A 20,322-nucleotide genomic window follows, 5' to 3' on the forward strand; every position below is an offset into this window, starting at 1 on the left:
AGAGCTGTTTGCATAAGGGAAGAGCCTCTGCTTTCACCCCAAACTCAAACCCACCCTCTCCGAGGTTAGGAAAAGTTCAGTTCACTTTGGGGATTTTTTAGCATTATTTCTGATTTTCCATGTTCCCGTGGGAGCTGGAAGTAGATGGGACAAAGCATTTCTTTCCTGCTGGCAACAAGCAGCCCTGAAAGTGTCACACACAAGTTTGCTCTTGAGAGATTTCCAGTCCAAGGGTGTGATCTTGCAACCCCTCCAGATGTGAATAATGCAGTGACATTTTTAATGGTTTTGCTGTTGGTGAGAATTTCTTGGCATTACTCTACAAGTGTTTTCTCCCCACCACTTCTTCCTTGCTTTCTTCGCCCTTTCATCCAGTGCACATTACACAGAAAAGCAAAGTTTTCAGATCAAAAAGACTTTTTTTCCAAAACCCTGGGGAGAACCTGCACAATGACAACAATATTGCAGAACAGCAGCTGTTTGATAAGGTTCCTCTCAGGAGGTGACATCAGAAGTCGAATGCTATTTTGCCCACAGTACATAGACTAACAGCCTGACCCTGCAGTCCCCAACCAATAGATGTCTCATGGCATACATTTTCCAGAAGTATAGCAGGTCCATGACAACATTTGAAAGCAATTAGGATGAATGTGGTAGCATTTCAATGTATTTTCTGAAATGCCACAACTAATAGCCATGTTCCTGCAAATGTATACTTTCAGTATTGCTGGTAATTGCCCTACAGCTTCAGCAACCCTCACTAAATCATCTCCCGGTGATGACAGTGAAAGGCTTCAAAACCTTTGATGGAAACAAGACCATGAGTATGGATGTAATTTTGCTCTTTTGACCTTATTTTGTTGGTGGTGGTTTTGTTTTTTTCTTTAGAGAGACCCAAAATCTATGAAAAGGAAACTGATTTTGATAAGGTTGAGCGGGTGGAATTAAGAAGCAAACACAAAATCCGGTGCACCGTAAGCGGGAATCCTGACCCGAAGATCGAGTGGAAGTGGCAGCCCTGCAGCTTCACAGACACACTGTAAGTGGATATTCCTACGTGGGAGCATGTTGCAAAATAGTTTTGTATTTTAAAGTCAGTTTTTCTCTCCAGTACATCTTATTTATCTGAGTTAAAAATCACAAGCAGTGATTCCCCACCTAAAGATCTCAGAGGTTATGAACCCAGCAGACGTCTAATTGCGTATGATCTTCTTGGAGTTACAAGCACCTTCTATATTATCAGAATTATGTCAAATAAGTTTAAAGTGACTAAGGAACAGGCTTGAATTTTCTTTAACTTGACCAGCAATGCCCCTCTGACTCACCAAGATCTTTTCTTACACCTCTTGGATGCAGCCTACATGGGTGGCAAAGAAAAAACAGATAGGTGCTTTCTGTCTAGAGGTAACACACTTTTTTCCCCTGTGAGAGCTATTGTCAGACAAACCTGCTAAAGGTTTGGCTTCATTTAGCTGCCATATGGAATTTATGCCACTTTCTAAGGGCTGTCTTCACTAGTGCACACTGAGCATGGGCTCCTGCGGCAGCATCTGCGTTGCAGAAGCTGGAAGAGGTAACCAGGCCTTCGTGCCTTACTGAGGACCCTTCTTTGGTAAAGTCTGGAGGCAGCCTGAGGTGTGAAGACACAGAAGCAAGTCACGGGGTAAAAGCTGTCAGAGAGGAATGAGGCAAGTTAAACACACACGATGCCTTTCGAGATTTGCCTTATACAAGCAGACGTTTTCTTTGCTCCTGCTGTTCTATGAGCAGAGTGACCTATAGAGAGAGGTCTTGGCTGAGGCCTGAATACTTCCCCTGGTAGCCCCAGGGGACATACAGGAGCCACGCGTAACATTTCTGACTGCACTTCAACTCTTCCCTGCAATGAAAGGGCTGAAGTCAGGTTTCCCATCCATAAAAAAATGAAGGCAGGTCTAGGAAGCAAGAGAGAAAACTGCTGGCTGGTTCCTTATTTTCTCACCATTTCAATGCTTTTCCAAATGCTGTGAATGGCAAGTCATGAGACAAGGAAAAAAAATCACAGAGAAGCTCCTTTCCCAGGTTCTCTGCTGCAGCAGTTGCAGTGATGTTGGGTGATCTAGTCTCACGTTGGGTCTAAAACGTGACCTTGTGTCCCTCCACAAGGGAAGTAGCCTGTTACCTCATTTCAGTAGTTACACTGCTCCCGCAGGAACAAAACAGCAGAGATTTGTAGGCTTAGGCCGGGCTGTTGGCATCACAGGTCAGCAGAAGGCATACAAGCTGCTGCTTTGGAGGTGTTCAACAAGAGCAGAATAAGGAAACGGGTTATGCATTCTGTAGGAAAGCCACAGAGATGACCTGAAATCCTTTCCAGACCTTTCTGTCTAGGGAGAAAGAATTGGTCATGAATGCCGCCGAATTAAGCCAGATTCTAACCAGTGATCTGGTGGCAAAAGACCTCGTATAACCCTTGTTCCAGCTCTCTGACTCTCTGATCTTATCAATTTAAATACAATTGCAGAGTGGTGTCTACCTCTTCTGGCCTGCGGGGCAGCCTTATCTTTTTCCAGCAGAAGCTGTAGGAGGATTCCTGTGGGAAATGACACAGACCCCATTTCCTTCTGTTGTCTCACTTCCTCTCTCTCTCTCTTTCTCTCCCCCCTCCTCACTAGTGCACTTTGAATCCCAAAACACTATCATTGTTCCTTATAGCTGTGATGTGATTTGCTTCCTTTGAGTTTTTTCCCCTTCATCCTCAAGTCAGAATTGTGCCTTGCAGGAAGTCACTCAAGACATCTTCTAATTAGGCTCTTTTGAGAGCTATAAACCCTCCCTTGACCCGGGGTGTTACCCATGCGTCTTGTGCGGATTTGGCAAAAGCACGGCTGATTTATGGATTAGTGTTCCGCAGCATCGGCCCTTGATCATCACCTATAGAAGTTTATATTCATTTTACCTCCTATAATCCTAATCTGCTACGGTGGGCTCAGAGGCCGCAGGGACCGGCCATGGGAAGCGCGGTGCCTCTGCTGAGGCAGAGGAGGCAATGAGGACGCTCGCCTGTCGTGCACTGTGATCACTTGTGCAAGGTGCAATTGCAGCTAGTTGTGGAACTGAACTGACTTCACTAACTTGCCGTCACGGAGTCACAGTTCCTAACACCCAGCCACGCTGGACTGGAGCTGAACTGGCAACTTTAAAATGAAAGGCTCGCTCGAGTCCTCGGCCAGGGCGCCTGGAGCTCTGGCCTTGCTGAAGCCTTCGCGCTCCTAAGCGTGAGAAGGCCTGTGTCTCTGCTCATTTATTCCAAGGGTTGTAGTTAAAGAAGATAGAAAAGCCTTTTGCCTTGGATGGCGGATATACCTTTCTGTGTGACGTGCTACATAGGCTGCTCTTTGCCCATAATTCAAAACTGACTGAGATATGGTTATCTTCTGGGGAATATGCAATATTAAAGGAGCCTTCTGCTGTTGTTATCCCAGTAGTTATCCATTCTACCCCCTCAGCCTGCACTTCGTGTTGGAAAGCCAAGCAGATAGACAAACATGCTCAGCAACATTCACCTCCCCACAGCTTTGAATGACTGGCATTTTGAATTTTGAAATGCGCTGCAAGTGCTAAAAGAGTACTTAAAAAGCCACAGATGCTTTGAGTCGGAGTATAACTCATATTAGCTAAATTAAACTCATGCGATTTAATTAGTTGTCCAGTATTTTCTATTTTCAATCTTCAGAAAGTTTGGGGGGGTTTCTTCCTGGTCATATATTGATCTTTGTCTACCTCTGTCAAGGTGCTTTGTAAATAATTTTGAAATTTTCTGATGAAGGAACACAGTAGTTTCATGAAGAGGTAACAATCTCCAGCAGCAACAGCTTTTAGGAGTTTTTAAGACCTAAGACTACTGTCTAAGAATGACATTCTCTCTCTTTAATAATGCCTCCCTGGGTTATCTGCAGTGAGTCGGGTTCTTGAACACCACCTTTGCTTTTCTACCTCCAGATGCAACCCCGATGGGCAAAAAATTGTGGTTCAGGAGAACACGTTCATAGGCAACAAGATCAGAAGCATTGAAAACTTAACCATGAAGCATGGGGATAAAAGAAAGGTATGTGTCTGATGAAAATCTGAGCAATGATGTCATGGAATAGCAGCGGGCTTTACGGAGGGGATGCCGCGCTCGCACGGAGCTCTCTCCCCGCAGTTCCCAAGCTCCTGTGGGTTGTTAGCATGCTTTAAATTCCACAGCCCTGGGATCATTTTCAGTCCCTGCTGTTTATAAATGCCGGGATTCTGGCAATGATGTCACACACCCTGTTTAAAACTCTCCAAAGACTTTTGGGTCAAAAACCTCTCAGTCTTGAGAAAGCGTAAGCCTGGTTCAGTGCAAGAGGGGTCCTGTGAAGCACACACAACTGATAAGGACTCTAAGTTCATTAAAATGCTTAGCACTTAGAGAGCACTTTGTGCTGCCCAACCTTGCCTACTCTCCCAGTAGCAGGAGTTTAACAGCTGTGTAATTCAAGAGGCCTACGGTGGCCAGAGATAGCTGAGTGTGGAGGTGTACACATTTTCAGAGTGGGTAAGTGCCTGCAGTACCTGCCTGTTTCGGCTGGAGTTGTCAACTTTTCTTTACCTATTTGGGTTGCCAACCACGTTAGCGAGCCAATGAAGGTAGGAAGACCTTCTTCCTTCTGCACTTCCCAGCTTGCTTCCCCTTCCAAACAGCACCGGGAGCACACTTCCTGCATCAACTGCAAAGATCCCAGCCATGAATTATCTGTTAAATGCCTCCTGGGTACCTGTGGTGATACTGTTTACACATGTCCACGCTAATCCTTGAGAAATTGCTGCTGCTGTTCTGCTCCAGATTCACAGACTTCTGGCTATGCCTTGGAGAAGATGCCGTGGTCTGGCTCAGACAGTCCTTGTTGGACTTACAGAGGTTTGTGGCTTTAGGAGTGGTTACGCAGCTACAGGTTTTGAGGTGGGTGCTCCAGATACTTTAGTGCCTAATCCTGCAAGGTGCTGAATGCTGCAGTTCGTATCCTGGTATACCTTTAAACATATGATAATTCTGGGGCTACTCCCATGCTTAAAGTTAAGCACAAAGCTAAAGTGCTCTTCTGGATTGGGTCCAGACTAAATCAGCATCTGGCAGGATCAGTGCCTTAGCAATCTGCTCTTTCTCATGGAGACTTTCCAGCTCTAAACATAATCTAAAACAGAGCTCTGAAAACATGGAGGTTGGGCTGGGAAGGAGAAAATCAGTGTTCGCATTTCATTCCTGAGTTTTCGCCTTGCTGGAAGATATTTATAAATTGGATGTATTTAGATGGCATAGTGCCCCTGAAGCTCTGTTTTTAATGTATTCTCTAAGAATTTTAGATCTTAGGTAAAACAACTACCTAAAAAGTACTAATTACTTGTAAAAATGGAGGTTGGTGACATGTACCTACAAAATTTCTTCCTTTTCTGAGACTTTCTGGTTGCTGCATGGACTGACAAGTTTCGCGGCTCTCACGGCTATTGTTTCTCTCCATATATACAGTTTGTCTAAATACATGATCTGGTGTCCAAGAGCTTAGTTTCTATCTGATGATCAGTCTTAAAGTTATGTTAGTCCCCATATAAAAGTGAAGAGTTTCACAGTTGCTGTGACTCAAAAAATACCTGTTGGTTGATGAATTGTCCCACGTGCTGGGATAGTGAGACACCTCGACAACACAAAATTAGAAACATTTTTCTTTGTTTCATGCCTGTGTACCCCACTCCCATTTCTTCTTTTACCAACTTTGCTGAGGCAAATCTGCAACTGGGTGAAATTTTAGTCTGCTAGTGGCCATAAGATGGGATTGGGCTGCAGTCTCTGATTGAGGTGTTTTAGGAATGCCACAGAGCTCCTGGATCCAGTGGGGCACTCCAAACACATCCTCAGTCTATGTTGGTGCACGATGAGGGACTTCCCAGCTTTCCCCTATCACGTAAGTTCCCTAGAAAGAAAAGGTGCAGCAATCTCCAGGTACAGCAATCGGAGGAGAAATAGTGCTCCACTCCCACAGAGGACACCATATCGCCCACCCGCAGGTCAGTCCTGACATCGCCATGTGCCTGGCTTTCCTGCCTGTAAAACATCACGGACATAGAGTGCTAGGAGAAGGGAGGTGCAACTGCTTAGTGGAAACAAGGGCCATGAGGGAACCTCGGGACAAGGACCCCACGCAGTCCCCAGGGCTCCTCTTGTTCCCTAAGAGCTTTGCTGCTGCGCATGCCCTGAGTACCGCAGACTGCCCCGAGGCTGCTCCTCGCTCTGCCCTGCACAGCCACCTCTGCTCCTTCTATATCCAGGCATCCTGAAGCGTTCATTTTTTAGACATGTTTAAAAGCTCAGCCTACAACCCTTTAACTTAAGCTTTTACCTATTTCAGTATTAAAGTTTCATAAAAATATTTATTTACAAGCTACATAATTTCACAGTTTATAGTATATTCATTATTTTCATCCTCTGCTGATCACCTGGTAGAAAACACATTGTGAGGTGTTTCCTAATAATTTTTATATCCTGATTAAGATTTATTCAAATTAATAAAACTAGATTTTATGAATCTCAGGTTTCAGCACTTTGTCTCCCTGCTTGCATTAGCAGACAATTCCTCTCCTTCCCCCTTCCTGACGTCGAAGGCTATCTGTGTTGAGTGGAGTCTTTAAATAATAAGAGTATAATTCAAAAAAAAGACACTGATGAAAACTTATAGCCTTCAGACTTTTCCTTGTGTTTTATCAGTCGTTATTCCCACCAGAAATGGAATAGACAGGAAACAGCCCAATCCATTCCCACCATGTCCTAGCAAGTAATTCATCTGCATTGACTAGCCAGATGAAATAATAAAGATGTCGGAGTCTGACTGAGCGTGGCTTTTATTGACTGTGTTATGAAGCTGGGATTAGCTGAGATCGGTTATTTTGACCGTGTGATTTGAGCCTGTCCAATGCTAGCTGGAGTGTCAGAGCAGAAGGTGGAATTTACCTACTCTCTAAGATTTCTCAGCATCCCTAGAGTTCACCCTCAAAGAACTGTAGAAATCCATGCTGGTTCAGCGACATATGAAAAAATGCATTAACTTTTTAGAGCTGCTAAGAGTATGGAAACAAGCCCCCAGATATTACCAGATCCAAAATCTTGCTCAACAGCTAGCAAGCAAGGATTTTTCCAGCAGACCACTCATGCTTGATGTGACCTTTGATCACATCAAGATCTTTAGACATCTATTTGACAAAAGTGGCATGTAAAATTGAGGTTTCTTGTCATCTTCTTCATAACGATTATTCCATTATTATTGCACAGATAGAGAAGTGAATTTCACCCCCTCCTGTCTTCTAAGGGCTGAGTCTCATTCCTAAAGAAAAGCATGTGGTTATTGCTAGCCTTACAATGTACTTCGCTGAAGTTTTGGTCAAATAGTGGTTGAGGTAATTGCATCGTGCTAGTTTAATTTTCCCAGTGGTTTTGAGTCAATGTTGAACTTTTCACTTTGTGAATTAAACTACTGTGTAGCTACCTCCAAAGACTGCTTTTTAACACCAGGTGAAACACCCATGATTGCGTGAATTGCCTGAATTTCCTTGTCAAGTTGCAAGGAGCTAGGTTGCTATTTTATTTTCTTTCCTGTTGGTAAACTGAACATACTGGTCTGAGCTTGGGAGAACAGAACATAGCAGAAAAGAATAGCAAGATCCATACAAAACTCAGTCCTCATTGGGGATTTCTTTTCATCTCTTTTCTCCCTTTCGTGTATATATGAGAGAGTGGTCTGGCCATGTGGATATTTCTGCAATGAAACTCATATATCTCTTTTGCTGGCAAAATTCATAACCACTCAAAGAAAGTTGACCCCAAAATGCCAGATTTAAACCTCCTGAAGAGATTTAAAAGACTACATTAGAGTAGTGGGATGCATTTGGTGAAAAGTATGTGAGCAACTCAGGAGGGCTGTTTAAATCTGTCACCCTGCGTGGGTGCCCATTTCAGTGAGCTCCCACAAGCCATGTCATGTTGGGCTCTGGCAGGGGAGGGTGAACAGTCGCACAGCTGGGTTTTTGAACCTTTGTTCAAAGGTTCTGCTCTCTGGGAGACTAGCCCAGATGTTTCAGGCACTACCCAAGCACAGGAGCACATGGACTACTACACTGTCCTTGGCAGGTCTTCTTGAGAGAGCCTGGCTAGCCGCAGGGACATAAGAAATGGCCCTCTGTCTTCCCTGCCCTCTTAAATTCATTAGCTGCAATCACTGGGAGCAAGGAAGAAGCATGGGGGTGGTAACTGCTCATGACTAGCCAGTACCTACCTCCTGCTCTCGGGCCAGAGAGTGATCAGTCCGTCCGTACTGGAAATGTACACCAGCTCCTCCAGAGGCACCTCAAACCCCCGGTTTTCCCCAGTTTCCTGCCCTGTCCAGCACCTTTCCTGATCACACGGTACTACCATCAGCTCTGCCGTACTCTGCAAGGAAGGCAACGATTGTTCTCATTGTACAGCGAGAGAAACGCCCACTGCCAGAGATGAGAGCAAACCCTAGGAGTTCTCAGTCAACTCACAGACTTCTCTTATCACTTGTCCTCAGTCCATCCTTTAGCATGTTTTGAATGAATGAACTAAGATCACGGATCAGAATTGTCAGGCTATAGAAATAAGTGTTATTCTGTGCCATTCAAGTAGATGGATTGGGAGGTAGCTGAATATTTTCTTTGCGGGATCTCTGATGAAGTTCCTACAATTTCATCTCCCTCTAGCCACCTCCACCCCAGCTCTGCCAGAGTTAGACAGCTGAGAAGTTTTCCACCCACTTTTTCTACTCCTCATCCTCGCCCACATATAGCTAACGAAGTGAAAGAGAGAAGAATTGTTAACGAAAGCTGTTGGAGGGAGGGATTAGACAAAGGAAAGAGAAAGCAAGGAATAACAAGATATATTAATTCATGCTGGCTCCAGCTTAAAAAAAAGGCCTCGCTGCTCTGTCCTTACTACAAGATGTCTTAAAACACTCATGGTAGCTGGCTGTGGAATGTTATTTGGCTGGTTCTAAAATAGCTTGTTTTTATCAGTTCGGGAACATTACAGTGCAAGACATATGGACTTTATTGAACTATTCCATTATGAGTTTTCCCAGCAGCAATGTCTATTTACTTGTCATAGCTGTTCTTCAGAGATCAGTCATTTTATTTCTTTTCTTATTGAGTTTTAAACTTAGTTTATTCCTTTATAGTAATTATTTATTAGCTAATAATCCTTTCTTTGGGCTCACAGTATTGGGTGGCCTTTAGGTTAAGTAATAGGAAATGGAGCCCTTTACTTCCAAATTCAACACAGGCAATCAAGACTGGTCCGAAGGATGTTTGGTGTTTGGTATGCAGTGAACATGGGATCTCAGTCCAGCTCCCACTAGGAAGATGTCTAGACATTACATGCCAATAATTTGTTATTAATTACCATTGGTTCCAGCACAGTCTGCACAGAAGCTCAGGACTGAAGAGCCACACAGTTTGTGCTACCACTTGTGGCTGGAGTACATTGGCAAAGGTTAACGTGGCATTGAGTCTGAACTGCTCTTGACTAGGACATGGAGTGGAAGGTAAACTAGAAAGTGCAAACTTCCAGGCTGTCAATAGCTCATGAATAGTAATTTCACTGAAGAGATGCAATGTTTCAAGGCAATTGCAGATGTCACATCAGCATCGTTATTTCGACTTAGCAGAAAGTGCTCTGCTCTGTCTGGGAGCAGAGCTTTCTGAGTAGAAGGCATGAGAAACAGCTTTGATGTGAGCCCTGCTTCGAGTAAGAGGTCAGGCAGGAGACCACCAGCGGTCCCGTGCTGCTAATTTGTGATTTCAAGAGTCTAGATGTGGCAAATGCCAATGTGTCTCAAACTTTGCTATCCTGGCTCTCATTCCAAAAATGGAAAATACTTTGCCAGGTGCATGGACTAAGCACACAAAGTAGATTATCCCCTCAGAATTTTTTTCCACTCTATACTAAAGGTCCCCAAATGCTGGGACTGTGCCACGCCACCGAGAGAGAAGTCTGCTAACAGTTTTCACTGTTAATAATGGGAAAAGATTCCTATGTTCGCTTGCTCAAGTTCAAAGCGCTTTCTCATTCAACTTGTTTTTGCAGACTTTCCTTGAAATGGTTGCATTGAAGCTATAGGGATGGCATTTAGAAGAACAAAATCCTTATCCCTATCTGCCACTATGACCAAGTACAGAAAAATTTCAAATTTTCAAGTTTGTTCACCTTGGGTTGCCTACAGTAACGGGTGATGAGCAACTGCCAAAACATCAGCATTGTGAATACTATGGGGTTTAACATCTGGGTTAATAGGGGTTACTTTTCAATGGGATCTCCTTGATTGATTTCAATGGGATATCCTTGATCTACAGATACTTCAAAAAGCAGATACCACTGCTGGCTTCCTAAATGCTTCCTTCAGGTTCCTTTTGGTGAAAGACAAAACTATGTGGTCTTACAGAGGGAAGGAGGATTTGGATGCCCTTCAGTATAGCATGTTAGTGTTCCAAAGCATCACTCTGTTGAGGACTAAACCAGGATTAGGTTAGTTTGGCAACCGAGAACTTTATTTAAGATGCTGGAAAGATAATTGGACTCCCAGTCTCAGGGATTTACCTGGGAACACACAGCTAGAGTGAAAAGCTGATGTGTAATGATTTCAAGGGGTTCATCTTATTACAAGAAGATCACTCAAAACCCTTCATTTCCAGCTCTGAAATCACATATATTTCTCTGCTGGATGCTGCTCGTTTAAAAGTCACATTTTGGAGGACTGTGGGAGGTGCTAGTTCTAATACAAGACAGTAAAGTGCCTTACCTCTTATGCTCAGGTGTGTAGCAAACATAACAAAAATCCTAACAGTGATTTTAAGCATACAAACAAGAAAACTACTTTCACTTTTCCTCAGTAATTTTTTTTCCCAAGAATTTGTCCTCAGATTGTTTCCCATCATCTTTTTAACATCTTTTTCACCTTCACATCTAGACACAATTGAGATTAGCTAAGATGAGGTCTCGGTATAGCTATTTGTTCTTTTTTTTTCCCCACTACGACATCAGACTTTTCTTGAGTTATGTAGTTAGCGATGTTAGCGTCTGCATGTGTTCATGAGCATATGTGTGTGTTTACCTCTGGGCCACCAAATGCAGCTTGAAGCACTGCATCGGTTTTTAGAAGAGTCACAGTGTCACCCCTAACACTTTGGACATATTCCAAAGTGGATAATTACATTTCCCTTTACGATTTTAACTGGCTCTACAGTATTATCCTTGACTTCCCATCTAGAGCTGTCACTTAGCAAGACTAATAGCTGTTAAATAGCTGTCCAAATTTATCCCCTTCTGTCCTCAACACATACATTTATATTGGCTTTTTCTATTCCCAAATATAAAATTCTAAGGTCCAGTAATCATGAAAAGAAAGACCTTGGTCCTGATTCAGCAGTAATTCAAAAGGCAGTGTCTGCTGCTTAAAGTCAGGGGTAGTGCTCTGAACATGTGCTTGTTAATAACCTGTGGCATTAGGCCCACTGCTACAGGAATAGAACAAGGAGGAGGAGCAGACTGCTTCTCTGGGTGATTTTATATCCAAGTTAGAGCTATTTTCACATCGTAAATCAATCAGAACTGCACAGCTCTTTCTTTGGTGGACACCAGAGGGAGCTGGGTTGACCGGTCTCCTCTTTTCACCCCTAAATTTGGTTTGTCCCTATTCTTGGCTAATTTCTGTGTTTGGTGCCCATGAGAAGTAGATACTTTTCCACTTACTCATTATTCTGCTGAAAATGTTCCCCATTAGAACGTAAAATGCACATGGGATCAAAACCTTTGAAACTCATTTCCCTACAGGATTTAAAGTGCTAAAGCTCAGAAAATCTTAAATAACTCTGAAAATACATCCCGCACAGCTATAGACACATTCATGGTGCAGCTTTATGAGGAGTAAAGGAATGTCTTGTGTGAGTTTAGTTTAGGATATTAAAAAGAAAGTCCAGAGATGCTTTTGTGCACTTCAAAGCGCTCTCTGGAGATAAGGACAAAGGGCCAGAGGGTGTTATAAGTTTTGATTCTCAAAGTCCTTAGAGAGGACGGCAAAGAAAGTGATATTTGTTCCAAATGTGAGGGCTCAGAGTTCCTCAGGTGAATGGCTGCAGGGGAAGCAAAGTAATCTTGCAAGAACGTATCTGTCTTGGTGGGTTAGACCCTGCTTTCTTGCTAGCAGCCCAAAGGAAGTACTAGAAATAACTTAAGCCATGACCTGTGGGTAGTCCTCCATAAGCCTGTGATGTTGCATCATGACAGGGACAGGGGAGTGCCGTACGGTTGGCACCTCATTAAGAAGGCCCTCTACGGAAGCAGGGGCTTAGGATGTTTAAGGAACACAATTTCTTAAGGATGTGTTTGATTTCAGCCCCATGAGTAACTGAACCACTTCCTTTCTCTGTGTGGTGAAGCTCTGGACAAGTGTTCCTTCTCCTTCACGATCCTCCCTTGCTTTCTGCATTTGCCAAGTGTCTTAGCACAGGCAGCTTCTCCAGAGCTTCTTTTCTTACCTCACAAATTCTGGCAAGGCTCTGAGGAAGGGTTATGGAATCAAGGGGCTTCCAAGCACAATTTAGAAGAGTGAGCTGGGGCCCAAAGGGGCCACATCCCTCCCTCCCTTCTCTAGGGTTACAGCAAAGCAAAATCCTGCAATATTCTTTATACCACATCCATATGAATGACCTGCTTCCCATGCAAATGTGGGTGTCCTGTTACCCACGGAAACCGTAACTGAAAAGCAGAAAAGAAAATAGGTGGATGTGGGGCTTCATTTCCAGTGTCTTAGGTGAATCTTCCGGGTCCTTCGCTTTAGCTTTTTGCTGGTGTTGTCACACCAAGACCTTGGCAGTCTGTCAAAGGGGAACCCCGTTTTTCACGGAGGAGACAGGAAGAAAAGAAGGGGAAGGTTTAGGAATGAGGAGGACAGAGAATCAACTGGGCTGAGGTGATGTGAGATGAGAGACCAAAAACCCAGTAGAAGCACTTGTCTGCCTGTGAGCTTCACTCATTACTAGAAACTCCTTTGTTAACTGTTTTTCTACCATGAAACGTGTACTTATCCACTACTCTCAAGCCTCTCTGCTAAGCCTACCCCCACTCAAAGCCTTTACTTTTTCTCTCTTTGCTTGGCAGATTGTGAGCACACTAACTATGGAGAACAGCAGCGCATCAGGAATCTATTACTGCGTGGCTTCAAACAAGATCGGCGAAGAAGAGAGGAGCATTGAGTTCTATGTCTCAGGTAAACAACACAAGAGACGCTACACAAAAACTAGGTGCTGATGATCTGATTTACCTTCAAGTTTTACGTGGCTGGTGAGTGCTCGTTAAAACTTCTGGGAGCCCCGGCACGTTGTGTTTTCAGAGCACTCCCAATCACACAGTCCAGGCCCTCCACCACATGCAAGGTTGGGTCCTGTGTCGGTGCACAGCTGAGTCTGACATGTCCAGCATCAGACCTGATGCCCCTCTTGCCCTTTTCAAGCTGCAGATGCAGGCCCTGAGTCTAGCTGCCCGTGTCTTAAAGCAACACTCGTAACATTTGAGCGCTGTCCTCATGAAACCTCGAGCAAAAAGCTAAATCCTTTGTAGTCTTCCAAAGGCCTGAAGCCTCTCCCTGACTCAGGAGAACGGCTGGTCTCCAATTAAGTCAGCAGACACAGCAAAGGTGAGCAAGGCCAATATTCAGACCTAATCCAGGGCTGATATCACTGGGAGTTGTTGTGACATTGGATCCCTGCCTGAGCAATTAGCCTTTCCAGTGCCCTTTAAGGAGGGAGGAGGTGGACATGCTATTTCTCCAAAGAACACAAATCCAAACAAATATCTGCTTAACCTTTCAACACAGAAATTCTTTAGTAGTGAGATCAAGACCTACATAATGCTTTTAGGAGAGATGGGAATTTAAAAAAAGAGACAAGTCCACGGACAGCCTTGTTCAAGTGCTTAACCAGAACAAACTGAACCATTTCTGTGCTCACTTTCTGGATGAGTGGATGTTGGCTGGTAGAATTTGCACCAAAATAACAATTTTTGGAACAAAGAGTGCAGAAGTGTCCTGGAAGGTAAATGTCTGTTTCTCACTACTTGGTTTCTTCCCCATGAAGCAAATTCTGAGGGCGCAGCTCGCCCGTGGCAGTGCTCTGCACTCCTCTGCACTCCTCTGCGTCCTGTGTTGTTTGACTCCATTGCTCTAAAGTAATTCAGCCCATTTCAAATGGGGCTAACCAAAAAAGGGCTCACTAAATATTGTTACCATTCTTATTACATAGAAGTGCTAATACAAAAAACGTCATTGAACGACAACGAAGCTGGTGCCATATGGGGGAAGGATTTCACCTCCATTTACAGCTTCTTTGTACTACCCCAATGCCTTATGGAGACAGAAGAGGGTTTAAGCCTCCAAAAGATATTTTCCAAAGCTTTAACTCTTATTTACTTAGGAAAAAGGCCTTCAAGGTGCATTTTTGGGAGATACAGCTCAGACATAAGAGGTCCTCAAGACGTCCAATGCAGGCTGAAGACCAGCTATTAATTTTACACTTCCCACTTCCAAGTGTTAAGTCTTCACGTGGGTTGGTTTGTGCTCTGAATTCTGCCAGCTATCGTGTTTGGATGGGTTACTCAAAGCCCTATGTTCCCAAGCTATTCCCAGTACTTTGTAATACTTGATGACTAAAACCAGTGCTGCAGCCACTAAATAAGCAACTAGCATAAGGTCAGATTCAAAGGGTTAGATCAATCCACGCACCTTTCACAACTATGTTTTATTTTAATAATAAAGTTATGTAGGGTTTTTTTCCCCCACAGTGAGATAGTATTTCAGATTTTTTATTTTAAGATCAATCTAGCAATGTTTTGAGACACAAATGTTTTAATCGTGCAATTTTAGTTATGAAGGAAATGAAACACTGGACAAAATTATTGGCAGCGGTTATGGTGGAAATGTTTCCACCAAAACAGACCAGGAGACAAATAGGGCTTGGCAAGACAGATATATTTTTGCCTGTGAGTCTGTCCCATTCTGGGCAAGAGGCAGATGCTGAACGAGCATGACTGACTTTTTTAAGTGCTGTGTTTAAAAATAGTGGTGTTTATGGATTAGAAAGAAATTAAATCTTTCTAAATGTGGCCATCCTGATCCTAAAGTAGGTCATGTTACAGTGGTAAAATAGCAGCAGAGTGACCTGCTGCTGGGTTTCTTTACATGATGGTCCTCTGCTGAGTAATGCATATTACTCCAACAAGTGGCCAGGCTGCTATGAGAGCTGCTGCTCTCACAGATGAAAAAAAAGCACTGTCTTCTACTGGGTGCACTCGGAGGAGGAGGCTAAGAAGCTCCCAGGTTACTCTCACCAGGAGTTGCCTCTAGGCTCAGTGTCAGAGGGACATTCAGGGACAGTTTGGGAGGTACCAAATGCGGGAAGTCCAAAAGCATAAGGCTCTAAAGCAGGCCACTTTACAATTGCTAGGCTGATTAATTTTATGCAGATTGAACCTGTAAGCTGAGATAAAGGCTGAGTTAGAGTCTGAGAGCACACAAGCAATGTGTGGGCCTTTAGGACAACATCTAGCAAATGTTCGTAGCTCTTCACAGTGCTCTGTTCTCTGCAGAACAGCTGCTAGTTGTGGGACTCCACAATTAATTCCTCAATTTGTTGATTTTAAAGACCTGATCTGCCATTATCTCCCACCGACAAACAAGCTGGTGGATCCCAAGCTGCTTTCAAACATTTTGGCTGAATTGAACTTAAATTAACTTCTCCCTGGTAAGAAATCTGAAGATGATACAGAGGTTAAACTCTCTTCTTCCCTCAAAAACCTGTTCCACTAGGTCAGGGTTGAAATGTTTTGTCAGGACATAGCAGAGTGTTACAGGGAAACTTCATCAGGTGCTGTCCAGGCTGCACATGCTTTCTGGGGACATGCCTTACTCCAGCCTGGTGTTTTCATCACCACCATATTCATTTCAGAAATATTTATTTATCCCAGTGGAATAATGTCAACAGCCGTTTTGTTCTTCCACTGCAGAGCCCCCCCAAAAACTCCCACAGACACTAGAAATAGAACTGGTATCTATTTTTAAATCGTTTCTTTGCCAGCAGAATTCATTTCAGTGAAGGGTCAACAGGGTTTGGAGATCATGCTGAAACCCAACCATATAAGGGGTCCAACATGATGAGAAATCTTATCGTTCAGTGACAGCCCTGAAGCCTCTCTGAGCTCTTTCTGCAGATGTCCCGACTGTCAGTGTCCCACTGAAGCTCTCCTGAAGCTGTTCATGACAGCAGAAACTCCCACAGCGATGCAGTAGCAGTGTTATCCATCATGCCCTGGCCTCACTCTTATTCCCGTATTTTTGTGTAAATCCTTTTTACTGTTTCTTGCGGAAAAGAAATGTGTCTCCCACCTGTCTTGCCTACCACAGTTCTGACACCAGCATTCCCATTTAAGTCAGACGACTATTTTGTCATGGGCAGAGGCAATGCGGGCGAGCCGTCAGATGCTCACAACTGCCTCATGTCATTGCCCACCATCGGTTACGCACCAAAGGACACTCGAGGCAGACCGCAACCTTCCTAGCGCAGTGAAAAGCTGACCTGATGTCTCCCGGAGGTATTCTCTGCTATGAACAAGTATTATTTACCTGCTAATCTCTGGTCTGCACCTTGGAAAGGGCAGCTATATATTACTGTAGGTCCACAGTAAATCAAATTCGAGCCTTTGTATGATTGTAGTACGTACAACAAAATGGGATCCCACCCATTTGAAACCTCTGAATGGTCTTGGAATATAAATGAATTATGATAAGAATAACAAATAATAACAAAAGCCCTTTTTCAAGGGCTTATCTGATTGCAAAAACAACGCAGAAAAACAGAGTTAAAGATTTATACCAGAAAGAAAATACTGTATTTCAAACATGAGATAAAAATCTGCTATCAGATACTAGAACAATGGATGAACTGGGCTGTCCTACAACTGCTTGCCACTCTCCGTTTGCTTATTCCTGACATGTTTACAGGATTTATGAAAAGCTCTGCGCTGTTTCAGATGGTAGGGCTCACCCTTTCTTTTTCTCACTCTCCCTACATGCATATGCCTGATGGCAACCCCCCCACCCTGACAGGCACAGGGATGGAATTTGGGAACGAGCAGAAGTTTTGAATTACACAGATTATTGTGCAAAGCACAGGAAATTAAAACCAATTAATTCCTTGTAAATACAAATGGAGCCAGACTTTCTTTTGATTTATGCTGACTTTTTACCTTCCCCCAATGGCTTATTTCCCTATTTTGCCATGGAATCCCGCACAGTCGAGAATGAAATTCGCGGCTACTACGCTGTAATACAATACGAAAGACAAATGTTTGGTGACTGCTGATAAAAGAGAAAAGGCCCCATGGTGCATTCTTTTAGCCAACTTATTAGGAGTCTTATAAAACACTGTATCTGTTCAGAGAGCACAAGTTAATCACTGCTCAGGTTCAAGATTGTGTAAGCAAAGTAGTCTAAGAGATGAACTGACTTATAATGTGCTCTCAAAGCTGCAGTTACTCCCCAGATAATCCAGGTAGGAGGAGAAAAGAGAGAGGAGAGCAAGAGAGATCTCTTCTTTCTCTCTTTTTCCTTCCACTGTAATGAAAATCAATGAATATTCTATTGGAGCTGAAAGAGCTTCTTGAAAGGCTAACAAGATGGAAGAGAATAGCACAGGTTCCAGCTAAAAATATTCAAAATGCTAAATAAAAAATGTCAGCAGAAGAAACGATAAGAAAAACAAGCCAGCCCTCTGCTCCCAGAATGTTAAGTTGGTAGAAAAAACCCTGCACTGGTGAAGTCCAGCAGCAAGGTGAAACTATCGAGCAGCCTCACAATTTAGGGCTTGGAAATGAACACATCAAATTCATTGGGAATTTACACCAAAATGTCAGAGATCTGCGGGCACTCCAGCCCATGCTGTCACTGCCGTACACACGCCAATGCCTTACCCCAAGAGATGCAGTATTTCCCCTGGGGTGGGCTTTCTCCCACAGCCATTCAGGGAAACTCACCCTGCAAAACAAACGGGGCTGCGAGTTGTAAGAAGAAATTCTCCTGAAGAAAAGGCTTCCTGAGAGGCAGAGGCCAGGGCAAACGGGGCTGCCAGCCTAACCGCTTAAGGCCAAGGTTTAGCTTGCCCTGCAGATTTGCAGGGGTTCACTGTGTTTTACCCCAGGTAATGTGACCAAACTCCTACCTCATCACTTTACCTGGAATCCCTTTATGCTTTCACTGAGACCCAGCACTTAGGATCATAGGATAATTCAGGGTGGAGGGGATTTCAGGAGGTCTCCCAGACCATTGAGCTTACTAAAGAACTGCCTCTAACCAAAGATCCATCTACCTTAGTGCTATAACTCTTGCTGGAGCAAACACTTAGCAGAGATAGCAAATGCTTAGAAGAGAAACTAAGAAAGAGGCAAGTTAAGAGAGCACTTTGTCCCTATTTTGGTTTGACAGATTCAGGAGAGATGCTGAGATGCTGTTCATGCCACATCCCAGTGTTTTCACTGGACCTTAGTTCTTCCTGTTTAGAGAAGTTCTGCTGGCCTCAGCCTTTTCCCCCTTTTTGATAAGCATCATCTTGACAAGCTGGAACCACAGGACGTCAGATGTGAAGAATGGATGTATTACACAAGTCAGTTTGAGTGTACAGCTAGCACTAAGCAAGAAAGAGAACAACTGAGCCTAACAAAACACTGCATAAAGTAAACTGAAATTTCATGAAAAGGAAAGAAAAGAAAAATATCAAGTTCCACAGCTGTGGCCTGAGGGGTCTCTTCTCTTTTTGGATCTTTTGTAAAACATTTCTGGTGCCAGTCTTTGAAAACCATGAGGCAAAGCTTATTGGTTCTGTTCCAGATGATTTGTGAAGAAGAGAGACTTTCAATCATATCTGAAAGCTCCTTTAGGGCTCTCTATTTTACATATGGTTTATTATAAAGCAGATTGGTTATTTCATCAGCCTCGCTATTTATGCTCAACTACAGCTTCGGCAGAACTTTTTGCAAGAGTTTGCAGTGTGAGCCCCTGGCCAAATTCCAGCTCCCATGTGGAATTTGTCAGATTGCAAGTGCATTGCATACTTGCTCCCCTTTAACTTCCGTCCTTCTCAAAGTACCATCCATTTCATCCTAGCTTGAGAAAGCATCTTACTAACAGCTTGGTACTGAAGCAACAATCTATTAGATTTATTGCAAACACTGTTCATGTTCAGAAGGGAATCCAGAGCAAGTCCTCCCAAAGCGTCCCATCCCCATACTACGCCTGGTATAATTTATAAGGGATTCCTCATAACTCTCAGCTGCTTGAAAATCCTCACCGAACAGACGAAAAAATAATTCCAGGTCACTGTGCTTATCCATGCACTTTCACTCCAGTCTGCTGGGTGGACAGATCACTGAAACTAACAGAATAAAAAGGGAAAAGAATATCTTTCAGATACAATTTAATTGTAGGTCTCTGGTGGCTAATGCAGTAATAGGAATGTGTCTGTAGGCCAGACTTTGGCATTCTACTCAGAAACATATTTTCTTGCCTTCAAATGGATTCAGTTCACCACTTCAGGAAAATTGATTTTTTTCTGGAGTGAAAAGTTACTAAAAATATAGCAAGAAACAGCTTACTCTTTTGTGGACAGATTGGACTCATGCCTCAAAGTATTTCTCGGCTAAATATAAAGGCCTCAAGGAGTTATACATCATTAGGTCAGTTAATCCATTCAGTGATCAAGTAAATATCCACCAAAGCACATGTGATGAAACTAAATATTGGCATAGTTGAAATAAGGGAGAATCGGGAGGATTGTTCAGTGGTGAAGGGAGTGTCACTTCTGAGAAATGGGAATAGGTCTCTTTATTCTTATGCAATTATACTTTCAAGCACTGATTGCAGACAGAAAGAGGAGAGCTCATGAACACATTTGTCTACCTGGATAGAAATCTCTCTTGATTAAACTCTCTTAGTCCATTAACGACTTCTATTTATAAACTTTCCATTCATTACTTGCAAATGTAATGATTAGAATACTGAGGGCCAGACTACCACAGGTCAGCACTGGGACGTGAGAGGTACACGCACTTCCCGAATTCACAAGCACCGGTGCCTGTTTGCACATGCAACGCGGGTCTCATTAAAATTGGCTCATTCCATTACGGCTGGTCTTTGAAATTTGACCATCAAGTTGCAACCA

At 43.4% G+C, this 20,322-nt stretch overlaps 1 protein-coding gene across 1 annotated transcript in view; it reads left to right on the forward strand.

Annotated features, from left to right (window-relative positions):
* LOC104027334 (vascular endothelial growth factor receptor kdr-like) overlaps positions 1–20,322 on the forward strand; it is a 127,423-nt gene that overhangs the window by 68,290 nt on the left and 38,811 nt on the right. Inside the window, exons 11-13 of the mRNA XM_075720773.1 lie at positions 889–1,039; positions 3,982–4,087; positions 13,220–13,328. Of these exons, the coding sequence (XP_075576888.1) occupies positions 889–1,039; positions 3,982–4,087; positions 13,220–13,328 (366 nt within the window). The remainder of the gene's footprint in view (positions 1–888; positions 1,040–3,981; positions 4,088–13,219; positions 13,329–20,322) is intronic.

Source organism: Pelecanus crispus, chromosome 13 (genome assembly GCF_030463565.1).
Source record: "Pelecanus crispus isolate bPelCri1 chromosome 13, bPelCri1.pri, whole genome shotgun sequence".
NCBI classification, from domain to species: Eukaryota; Metazoa; Chordata; class Aves; order Pelecaniformes; family Pelecanidae; genus Pelecanus; species Pelecanus crispus.